This window comes from Lotus japonicus, chromosome 4 (genome assembly GCF_012489685.1).
Source record: "Lotus japonicus ecotype B-129 chromosome 4, LjGifu_v1.2".
In the NCBI taxonomy this organism is placed as follows: domain Eukaryota; kingdom Viridiplantae; phylum Streptophyta; class Magnoliopsida; order Fabales; family Fabaceae; genus Lotus; species Lotus japonicus.
Genome location: NC_080044.1, coordinates 49,698,372 through 49,711,066, shown reverse-complemented (window position 1 = coordinate 49,711,066; position 12,695 = coordinate 49,698,372). Strand labels below are relative to the sequence as shown.

Sequence of the window (12,695 nt, the reverse complement as noted above, 5' to 3'; positions counted from 1 at the left end):
CGCCGACAGTGACTTATTGTCTGGCCTACATCAGGCTCAGGCCAGACCAGGCTAAATTAATAAATAAACAAGGCTAATGCTTTTTAAAAAGTCGTTTCAGTTATAAAGATCAGGTTTATGTCACTTATGAAGCCTTGTAAGCCTAACAGGTCGGTCTATTTAAAAAAAAAATTATTTTATTACTTTTACATTGAATTTCTATTATAATATCTTAAAATTATATTTTTTTTTACTTATTTATATGTTTAAGTATGTTTTTTTACGGGCATCTATATATATATGTAAAGCTCACTTGAGCTTAGTAGCATAGTATTAAATAGATTAAGTAATAAAGTGTTTTTAAGCAACATTAAGCAATGAAGTTGAACAAAAGGCTATTCAACTTAGTATTTCGTAACCGTTTTCATAACCTGCATTATGTAAAAAATGCTATTAAAAGGCTATTTAGTATAAGTAAAAAGGCTATTAAAATTAAAATATATGTAAAGCTCATATAAGCAGTGAAAAAAAGCTATTAAAAGGTCGTAACCTTCATCATGTAATAAAAGGCTATTAAAAGGAAGCATTTCTAGAACACATGATGTGAACGGTGAACCATTTCGTAACAACCTCAGTAACTAAGTTATTCAACTTATTAATTAAAAGATGGACATTTATAGAACACAGGATGTGAATCATTTCTTATCAATTTTTGTAACTGAGACGGACTATTCATATATTAACAGTTACCTCCTTAAGGAAATCATTCAGATTTCGTAACCTGCATTATACAATCATGTGGGAGTACTGCAACTTCCAAACTGAAAAAAAAATTAAAGAATTTTCAGTTACCTACATTAAAAATAATACAATGGATTAAATTAAATTATGCATCTATTGTGTATCTCTATATAAACAAATCACTCACACACTTAAGTCATACATATCAACTCCATCAAAGTGAGAAAACAATGGAGACCATCACTAGCTATTTCAACAAGTATGTCATTTTTTATAACATTAGTTGATTGAAATTGAGAAGATTTTGATCAAGAGTCGTAAGTAATATCTCATTGGTTTTGATGGAATTCCATTGCCAGAACTCAGCAATAGAAACATTGGACAACACACTTATTAGAGAAGAGAAGCACGAAAGATGTCATTCATTACTAAATGAGCAGCAAAGAAAAATATACAACCATGTTATACACGCGGTAACCATCAATACTAGAGGGCTCTACTTTGTTTACGACATGGAGGTACTAGAAAAAAACTTTCTCTACAGGACAATCATTGCAAGGCTAAGGGCTGGAAAAAAATTTGTGTTTGCTGCTTCATCAGGTAGTTAACTACTTTATAGTCTCTCTTATGCTTTTCTATACTATTTTGTTCATCCAATTGAATCATTCAAATACATCATCATTTGTGTATCTATGTGACACAACTCATTAACATAAAAAAAACTAATACACAACACCTAACAGAAAGGAAACTTTTGCCAAGTTACCTTTCCAGCCAACAACAAAATGTGAACCACATAAATTTCTATGATCACTGAATTCGTAAGTGTAAAATATAATACCTCATGGTACTCTTCACTTAAGATTTCATAAGAATAGGAATCTTCCACTCCTCAATATTGTCCTACATATTTGTCATTATGGACAAAAAAAAAATAGCAACCCAATTCAATCCATCAAAGAGAACAAATGTCCAACAACATAGAAATATACTTTTAGAAGTTGGTGCAAGTGACTTTAAAAGAACTTCTTTATGCCACCAACACATCATTGGCCAAATTTGGAAGTACGTACTACTCAAAATGTTCCCTAGCACCAAATCTGGATCTATAAATAACTACAGTGACCATAAAATGAGTGAACAATTATAATAGAGAATAGGAAACAAATTTTAAAGATTTCAATCAATTGAAAAATATGACTTCAAATTGGCTCCAATTACATAAGTACTGAAGATACTTGCTTGGCTTGCCACTGGCATAAAATTAGAAAACCAACCTCAATGCCCCAAACCCAAAAGTAGTTACTTTTTTCTTTTTTAAATCCAAATTGTATAAAAAAAAGGAAGATCCAGTACATCAGATGGTGGCATCAAGCACACATAGCAAAGTAGAAAAACAGAAACTAACAAGTTACTTTTTCTTTTTAATATGCCTCTTCAACCGCCTAAACTATAAGTTGTTTTTCTTAACTTTCCAAAATATGGGAACCGGAGAAAATAAGAAAAGAGGTAGCATCCTTACACTGACTACACCTGCTAAAATTAAGAGTAGAAAATGATAACGTAGCTAGAAACTTTAGTTGAGTTTATTTTTTTAGAACGAGAAGATAGAAAATTAAGAGATATGATGTGTGCTATGTTAGAAAAAGAGGTGAGAAATAGAAGAAGAAAAAAATGGATATGAAATTGAAGAAAAAATTGAGATTCAATCTAATGTCAAAGGAATATCTACACTTAAATAATTTAAAATAAGCAGCTAGGATATGGGATAGTACATGTATCACACAATCATGCCCGCATTAAATTGCTTGAAAGAAGAGATATTAGAACAGAGAAAACATTTAATTACATGTAAAATTTATATAACTTTTTCGGGTGGTGCTACGTAAGTGTTTACATAGTGTTAGTAAGCAAAATAAAAAATCTAGGGGTGACTGTGGCATGATTCAGTCCCCTACCTCCGCCACTGAACAACACCAAATTGAATATACTTATTGTCGAGAAAAATGAAAAATATTCACAATATACTAAAAATGTAGTGCACAATAAAGTTTTAATGAACTTCTTCAATATAATTATAATTAATATGTATTAATTTGATATTTCAAAGGTTCTTCCATTTACATTTTTTTATACCTCTATATAAATTTATTAAAAATTACTATTTAAAAACAAACCCGTGCAACGCACGGGTTTAATTTCTAGTGTTTAAGTATGTTAGACTAGATAATTATTTAACCATATAAACTATAGATAGAGACTGATGACTTTGACTCAGACGATATAAAGATATTGTTATATTTTTCTCGTTAGCTATAAGTATGTTGACATGTTTACAAATAGATTTGTTGGTATACTTGAATGTTATATGATAAATCATGCCTTTAAATTGGCTACGAAGCTATTGTGAAAAAAAAAAACTACCAGGCCAAGCTAGACTTTCAACAGGTCAAGGCTTAGGCCGAAAAAAAAAAACTTATGATAAATAATAGACTGGGCTTAGGCCTTGAATTTTTGAAACTTGTCAGGCCTATTTAAGCAAAGTCTAGCTTATTTCCACCCTTAAGTACATGTAGAATCATTTTAATATGGAATTGAAATCAAAATGATGTATTGAATGGAAAAATTATTTTGTTTTATTCGTGATTTATAAACAGTTGTTACTTATTTAGAGTTATGTTTCTTATTTGAGTTTAATCGATATGCAGTGTAGTGTCATTGTAAAATAGTTTTACACTGCCATCCAATTAATATAAAAATTAAATGTGAAGTTATATAAGAGAGTTGAAATGATTAAATAATATTTAATAAGTACATGTAGAATCATTTTAATATGGATTTGGAATTAAAATGGTGTATTGGAATGGAATAATTATTTTGTTTTATTTGTGCTTTATAAACAATTGCTTCTTCTTTAGCGTTATGTTTTTTATTTGAGTTTAATTGATATGTAGTGTCAGTGTAAAATAGTTTTGCTAATATCCAATCAATGTATGTCATGTATGAGAGAGTTACATTCATTCTTAGTTTTAGTTAAAATAAAAACATAGTTTTTGATTTGGCAGAATTCAAATGAATGTTTGTGTAAAAAAGAACTCAAGATGAACTCCCATGAATATATCTCACTCTCGAAAGAATAATCTTGAATTTATTACCTAAATATATGAAACGACTTTGAAGTTACCTCATTTTAACACATCTCTAGTAGAGTAAGGTGGTTTGACCCGCTCATAAAATAGGGTTTGAATACCCAATCCACCCCACCAAAAAATTAAAAAAAAATGACAAGTTTGCCGCCTCACTTTGTATTGACTCAATGGATTGGGCAGGGGAGATCGATGAGCTGAATCATCCAATCCACCATATTAAGCCTGACAGGTTAAGTGGGTTAACCCACCGTGTTGAACCCACTTATAGACTCTAGTTGAAGTTTAAGTGGAAAATGAATGTTTCCATTAATATAATTATTTCTATAATTTTGAGATCACCAACATTTTATAATTGTCCAACACAAGAAATATTAAAAGATGCCATTTCTCATAAATAAAACTTTTGAACTCACTATTTTGTTATCAAGTGGAAATGAATTCCACTCAATCGTCTTTCACAATTTTTTTGGTTGTTAACGGATATCGTTACTTGTTCGAGAAATAGTTGCATGTCACTCCCAATAAATGAGAAGTTGTTTTGATTTAAAGTGAATGAATAAAACTGAATGATTGAAAATTTCTTTTTGGCAAATCTTTACCATGTATGATGCATTGATGCTTTTTGAAGCTTCACCTCTCTTAAGTGTATAAACCATCATTCTTATACCTTTAACAGTCCTCACAAGCCACACCAAAATTGAAACCTCACAAATCAGAGCTGAATACATCCTATTCAGTTAGCCTGGGAAAGAAAATACAGTCACAATATATACATGAGAACTCAGAACTGCTGGATTCTAATACTCAGTGTCAATATATGCTGAATTAACTCCACACTCAAAGTACAACAAGAAGAACGACATCCTGACTCCAGAACTAAATGACTTAGTATGTATTTACATACCAGCTGAGAGCAACGTGAACAAACTTTCAACCCTACATGTAACAAGAGTTTTGTTCATATTTTGTGCACGTCTGTCTGCAGTCTGCACTGTTGTGAGCGGATAACCAAACACAATCAACACACTTCTTGTTCATAGCAATGACTGCCCATCCCATTGACTGATTTACATGGGCTAACATTTAACCAACAACTATATCTTCATCCCATAGCCATACTCACATCTACTGCAAACTACTAGCTCAAAAACTCTAGCAGGGAGAAATGGTGGTTGGATTTTCAATCATAGCTGAAATCTTGTTTGTTATAACTGCTGGAGGGCTACTGCATCAGGCTCTGTTGGATACTCAAGACCCTGTAATGCTGGTATTCGCCTTAAATCCTCTTCTGAATATGCAGGAATGAACCAGTACCTTTTATCGGTGCCGAATACCTGAGAAAATGTCCACAACTTCATGAAAAAAAAAACCGTGAAGTTACTCCTAACTAATGCATCAAACTGAGTAAATATTCTTTAAACTGCTTAATGCAACTTATAGTTGTAGAATGAGGATTTACCTCCTCCATAGTGAAGAATGCATTTTGGAGAATAAAGCACGGTGTTAAAGCCATTAATCAGAAAATCAACAGTTGGGATTTCAATAACTTTATAATATATCGTAGATGCGCATACATAGTGTCACAAATTCAACAGTCATCACATCTTAGAGGAGCCAAATATGTAGATGGTGTATCTGATCATATGGCATATCATCCACTACCTACTTCACAAAATTTAATCACTCAATTTTAAACCAATCAACCAATGTTTTTTGGGGTGCTATGAAACAATAATTTGCATTCAATTAATGGCTGAAATAAGATTTTTTTTTTCCTCCTTTAGATGCATGGACTATAAATTTGTACTGTTCACGTTATTTTTAAATAGAGAAAGTAGAGACAAATGAAAAGAGAAAAGGATGGGCAAAGTAGTCAATATCACAGTCTGAGGGTAGGTCTTTGCTCAAGACCAGGGAATGTAGAAGAAACTTAACATCATTAAGGGGAAAAACATTTTATAAATGTATAATCCCCTTTATAAATCATATTAAAATCAGGATTAGGCCAAATTAAAACATATTAGTCCATAAACCATACGAGAACTATTTCAAATCAATGCAGAAAACTCACCAATGGTTCAAAACTCCACAACTGAAGTCCATTACCAAACCATACATAGAGTAAAATTAACCCCTTGTGCATGTGTTAGAACTCCCACAAAATGCATGAATGAGTTTTAAATCACAAAGGAATTTCTATCATTAACCACTAGTTGGGAAGGGTTTCTTTATCCTTACAGTTTAGCCCACAATCATGACCACTTCATCCTGCATCAAATTAAAGAATGCATACGGAAGGATCAAAGCCAAAACATGCTATCTCCTTAAAGACAGTCACAAGATGCACTTTGGACTGAGCCTTTGGTTCAAGGAATATGTAACTTACCAAAAGAGCTATGCATGTATAGCATGTCAGTTATCAACACAGTACATAGTCACAAAATTCAACATTTGCCGTTACCTTCTGTACTTGGGCTAACTTAAAATGATCATAGCCCATTTCAGGAGAAAAACTGAAAATTTCCAATCTCAATCATGCACCCCTATGGCAATATGGATTATTGGTACTATTAATGCATTAAGGTCTGAAGCTCATTTTGACAAAACATTAGGCTTTAAGAGCAAGGCGGATCAACATGATGAATTCTAATGCTTCAAGACCAGCTGGTACATTTCTGTTATCCCATATTTCAATTGCCAACTCTCTTTTCAAGACATTAGTTATTATCCTAAATTAAAGAAAGCCTTCCCTGGAAACACATTACGCATGAGAAAATAGATTCACCTGCTCATAATTTTTCCTCCAACCTAGGTCATAATGCCACTTGAGAGTAGTTTTTGTCTCATATGCCTGAAAAATTCCATATTTGAAAACTTCAGAAATATACTAGACAATATATCAAAGGCACAACTAACTAAATGGAAATAAAAAACAAATTTGAAGACATGAAGTTACCTCAATGGTAGTAGTATTAGCTGCCACAAATGAAATGTGCATAATCATGAAGCCCAAAATACTTAGTACAAAAGCTAAGTTCAAAACTGCATCAATGGAACAATAATGGTTATGAATAAGATAAGAATACTGACAAGAGATTAATAATCACATTAAATTTTCAAGAACTCACCAAATGCAATAAAGGACACTGCAAGGGTTGTTACTGGTTCAGAAATATCTTCATCAGTAAAAAATGCCATAAAATATGGCAATAATGATAAAGTGACAAGAGCTGTCTCAAGGAATGTGTAAAACTGCAGATATACATCAAAAGGTGTTAGTTTACTCCTAGTCTCTTGCATTACTATAATCAGTTCTCTTTATTTAAGCTTTTGCCTTTATCGATAATTCCATTTCTATGTTTGTTTGGATACCATTTGGGTGCAACTTGAACGGACTCCATCCCAATCCATAACAAGAATTATGTTCTCTTTTTGTCTCGAAGTGAGTGCTAACCTCTATTTGCACAGTGCCAACTGCCAACGAGTATCCAAACATATCCGAATTCATTCAAGTGAACATCCTTTGAGGGTTTTTAGTGACAACACAAACATACTCTTAATCTATAATCCATATATGCACTAAATATATCAATTAAAACAAGCTTCTTTAGAGAGGCGAGAGTTGGCTTCCCAAAATAGTAACATACCAAGAAAAGAAGAAAATACTTGTAGTTCAATGCGCCCACACAATTCACAACCCAAATGCAATGATGGTCCATTTTCAGAACACACCTCCCACCTGAAATCAAAAAACAACCAACACCAGCATTAGCCAAAGTTCCCACTCCACTCAGAAATACAAGCACACACTAAATTCCAGTCACTGAAAAAAGAACTCACAGACAGAACAGTGGTGGCAACGAGGAGGTTTAAACTGGTCACACTTCCGACAGTACCGAATTCTCCGAATTCCCTCCTCACCAACAGCCCCATTCAAAGGCAAACCAGAAGACTCCACCAGCGGATCCACATCACCCGTCTCCTCGTCAATATTAGGCCTCCAATTCCCAGGCACGCGCCCGGGATCCGTGAAAACAACAGCAAAGTAGCTCCATAACAGCATCACCAGCTACACAGGCAAGGCAATGAACTAACTGAAATTACATGTCATGGTGATTTTTAGTTAATTAACTTAATTCAACTCAATTCAATACAGTTCCAACATTAAACTACCCTAACCCTAACCTACATTAACATTCACTCTTTGTTAAAGAAGAGAATAGAGGAGATTAGAGAACAATGTTTTGGTACGAACCAGAGCGTGGAAGAGGAGAAGGACGGTGAAAGCGGTTAAGGAACGAAGGCCACCACCGTGGAAGAGAGCGGGTCCGTAGATAGCGAGGACGAGAGTGTAGTAGGTGAATGCTATGATTGCGAGGACGAAGAGGATCATCACGGAACCCAGACATCGTAGCCTCGTACATAATGTGAAAACGTTCCACGACATCACCACGGTTCCTCCGAGTCTGCCCATTCGATTACTCCGCCATCGGAACCATGAAAATCAAACAAGAATGAATGCCAGTTTTCATGTTGGATTGGGGTTTGCGAGTTCGGTTCCACACATTTTCTGTGCTTGCTTGCTGGAAGTGAAGATAAATAAAAAATTGTATAAAATAAAATAGAGAATGAAAGAAAAAAGAGAAAATTATGCGGTGAGCGTGGATCGAACACGCGACCTTCAGATCTTCAGTCTGACGCTCTCCCAACTGAGCTATCCCCGCTTGTGGCATTCTTGTACTTAAAATTAATAATGGCACATACTGGATGGGTCAGTACTTGTATTCCCTTTCTTGATAATTTGGAGGGTCAAAGACCCAGTACAAGTAAAAGATGAGACTTGCCCAATTTCAATCATCTAAGCACAAGTCAAAGATGAGACACGCCACTCGAGGGGGATAGGTAGAATTGGAATTATCGATAAAGGCAAAAGCTAGCATAATAATGCTGAGAGCAACATCACTTAATAAGTGCTAAGTGCTGACCATTTCAATCCTCTTCAAGGTGATATTGACGTTTGATCCGCTAAATAACCTTATCTTTTAAGTTTAATAATACTGTAATTCAGTTGACAAAAAAAAAGTATGGTAATAATGCTCATGGCCACAAAAGTTGGTCATAAAATAATGTGAAGCAATGAATAAATATAATTCAATTAAAAATCTCACAAAGTGCATGGTGTGCGAAAAGGAAAGTGTCTAATCAACACTTAATCTAAATAAAAATGAGAGATAAAGAAAGAAAATAAGAATTAGAAAAAAAATAGTATAGTATGTGCTTATAAAGTGTTGGTGAAACTCAGGCAATTATTAGGGTTGATAAATTTTATTGACGTGGAAAACAACTACTTCTTAGTAAGGTTTTAAGAAAATGTGAGATATGAGTGTCTTCGATTGCGGCGGTCTTTGGATAATCCTTGGATATTACTTGGTGGTCCAGCAATGGCAATCAAAATTATTTCCTTTCGATGATGAGTTGAAGATGGTGGTTGTGTAGGTGCTTATAGCTAGCTTTCATATCGAGTATTTTGACGGTTAGTCGGTTACATTTTGTGGAGCATATAGGTGTGTCGTATTGGGCAGGTTCGTCAAAACAAATGGGAACCCACTTCATTTGAAGGATGGAGGGGAGAGTCTGGTCATGACGACAAAGAGGGGAATGTTTGCTTGGATATGTGTAGAGGTGGATATGCGGAAAACATTGGTCTTGAAGTTTATGATGCATAACACAACATAAAAAGTGGAGTATGAAGGCCTGAACCTCATTCGTTTCATCTATGGGATGTTTGGTCACGAAGTGGACGCATGTCTAGTTGGGCAAAGAGGTTTTCCATGAGGTTCCAAGTAGAGGCTTGGATGTGGTGGTAGTTAGGGTGAATGGAGGAAGAACGCTTTGGGTTGTGAATGATTTATAGGGCGACAATTTCGACAAAAGAGGGTCAATGGCATGGTTAATTGCTAGGATATGAGGTCAACGAAAATTGCAACGCAGGTTAACGAGTTGCCCAAGAGGGGTATGAAATTTGAGAATTTAGGTCAACTTGATGTGACTAATTGCGATGATTGATTGACTTGTGTGATTGTTTATATGATTTCTAGACTTTTTTTGTGATGATCATCGCATTGGGTTTGAGACTTATTACTTACTTAACTATTGTTATTATCGTTTCCGGTGTGTCTCACATCCTTTCCTCTACGGCTATCATCTTTTCTAGGCTTGGATAGGGATCTAGGCTTTCCACAGTAACCCATTTTATAGTCCATTTCATTGTGCTAGGAGATTTAACTATCAACCTTGTGACAAAAGTTTGTACATACCAAGGATAACACACCTTTTGTGGTTTGTATTGCATCGACATGAGGCTCTATTAGTAGTTACCTCTATGCCATATATCTTTATCTTCCACTTGCCTGCTTATGCGATGAGCCCTCGTTCCATTGCTAACCTTATTCATTCATTTCCTCCCCGAACTTCTTCATCTTCATGATCATCCTCCTCATGCCCATGCCCCTACAAGAATGTCCAATGTTCTTACCACTTTTTTAAGAAATCTATAAGAAGTAATATGAATGAAGTCTCCCACAATTCCTCTTTTTATGTTGTCAGACCCAAAAATCTTCCAAGTGTGCGATGGTATGCTTGTAAAATGCACTTTTGATTTTTAAGGCTTAATACATCAGAAGGCCCCTGTAATTGTAAAGGGAATCAAATCCAGGGTTTGGAAAAATTTTGCATCAAATTGGGTCCCTAGAATTTTTTTTTTAATTCAATTAAGGCCAAAGTGTGCCAGCCTTCAATTTTACCCTAATTATCAATTCCACGTGGCATTTATAATTTTTTTAAATTGAAAAATTATAAAACATTATTTTTTAATTCCAACTCATATATTAAAGCATAAATAAATAAAAAATAAAAAACTTAATAAAATCTCTTATCTAAATAAAAACCTAATCTAATAATCACTAATAATCCCTCATCAGAAGACCCAGAAAATCCAACAACACCACACCCAGATCCGCAAAACCAAGAAAATCCAAGATCCACCCTCATCCTCCTCCTCCAACCCGCAATTCCAACAACAGCAGAAGCAGAGTGATGACAATAACAAGAGAAGGATCCAAGCCAACCTCACCTGCAATTCAACAACAACCACCAGGCAAGGCAACCTCACCTGCAATTCAACAATAACATCAGTGTTTTGCTCATCATAAACCCAACACCTAACCTCACAATCTCCCCAAACCTCATACTGATTCCATAAACCCCAAACCATGCCCAGAAAAAAAAAACTCCAACTTTGGCTCATACCCAATTTTCCAGCAACCCAGAGAAGAAGAAGCATCATATAGAGCTAAAATCTCCCCCCTCACCCACAACCACCGTCGAATTCCTGCTGTAGCCCACAACCACCATGACCTCCTCAGCCATCTCCAAGAATACAAGATCAATTTTAGTTGTATTCCAAGATTGAAGCCATAGATCCCCTTCACAACACATGCATATCATCACGTTCTGATTACTCCAAGGACATTATATCAAACCTAGAAGAGATGAAGAAGAGAAACCACCAACTATGACCCAAGATCGAACCTTTACACCAAAGATCGAGAAGAGGAAGTCGAGAGCTTCGAGAAATTACCTTCCTTTTCCAGAACAGAGCTCACCAGAGAGGACGGGGATGGCGGCGCCGGCGGCGGTCGCCGGAGTCAACTGCGGCCGATCATCAAATTGGTTGAGGGGTTTTGAAGCTGGCTTCAAGGGGAGTTCATTCGTGGGGTTGGTTTCATCATTGGCTCAGCCATCTCGCTGGAAAGCAGGAGATAAGTTGACGGTGGTTGGAGGCGTTTCTTCTTTGTTTCACGTCGTTCATGGGGGTGATGGTGGAGCGACGGTGCTCGCTGGTACAAGGGAGAAGAGACGACGGTGGTCATTGTGCTGCCTTGGTTGGAGAAGAAAAATGAAAAAGGTGGTGTGTGTGGGCTCTGGCAACGTGAAACAGAAGAAGATGACTAGGGTTCAATTTGGGGATGAATAGATAAGATTTGAGATTTGTTATTATTAGATTAGGTTTTTATTTAGGTTATGGATTATTAGATTAGGGATTTAATTTAAATTAGGGATTTTATTAAGTTTTTTTTTTCTGATTAAATTATTGAGTTGGAATTAAAAATAATTATTTATTTATTTTTTTAATTAAAAAAATTATAAAAGCCACGTGGAATTGATGATTGAGATAAAATTGAAGGCTGACACACTTTGATCTTAATTGAATTAAAAAAAAATTTATAGGGATCCAATTTGATGCAAAACTTTTTCAGGCCCTGGATTTGATTCCCTTTACAATTACAAGGGCCTTATGATATATTAAGCCGATTTTTAAATGATTGAAATGATATTAGACTAATGTAAATGAACCAAGATAAGAAAGAGTCCTATACAACAGACTTGGACCTCATATATTATAGGAGCTTATGAGATTTTTCTTGATAAGATTTTTCTTCAATTTAGATGTGTACTTTGTATTACAACTTGCTATTCTTAATAAGTTTTAGATGATTTTTATTGAGAGACTTTATTTCGTGAAATTGAATAAAACACCTTCAAATTGGTATACTAGAGTCTCATATAACTAGATAGACCTCTGTTTTCAGCATATCTAAATTCTCACTTAGACAATCTATTAATGGATATTTATTAAATTTTCACCTTAAAAGGAAAAGAAAGTACATGTCATGTAAATATTGGCCAATCATCCAACGCTAGCAAACGGAAACCTATTAAATGAATTAAGCAAAACAAGCAGCCATAGCATTTTAATTTAATTTA

The 12,695-nt window shown here is 34.8% G+C and overlaps 1 protein-coding gene and 1 non-coding gene across 2 annotated transcripts; both read right to left on the bottom strand.

The window, feature by feature from the left end:
- Positions 1 to 4,439: 4,439 nt before the first annotated feature.
- On the bottom strand, positions 4,440 to 8,594 carry LOC130714679 (probable protein S-acyltransferase 14). The gene is made up of 7 exons (XM_057564601.1): positions 8,125 to 8,594; positions 7,710 to 7,938; positions 7,517 to 7,608; positions 6,998 to 7,121; positions 6,826 to 6,911; positions 6,655 to 6,720; positions 4,440 to 5,203 (listed from the first exon to the last, which is right to left on the bottom strand). The coding sequence occupies exons 1-7, from the start codon at positions 8,341 to 8,343 to the stop codon at positions 5,075 to 5,077; spliced, it is 945 nt and encodes a 314-aa protein (XP_057420584.1). The 5' UTR covers positions 8,344 to 8,594; the 3' UTR covers positions 4,440 to 5,074.
- Positions 8,521 to 8,593, bottom strand: TRNAF-GAA (transfer RNA phenylalanine (anticodon GAA)). The gene has a single exon. It is a non-coding gene; the product is annotated as a tRNA-Phe (tRNA).
- Positions 8,595 to 12,695: the final 4,101 nt, after the last annotated feature.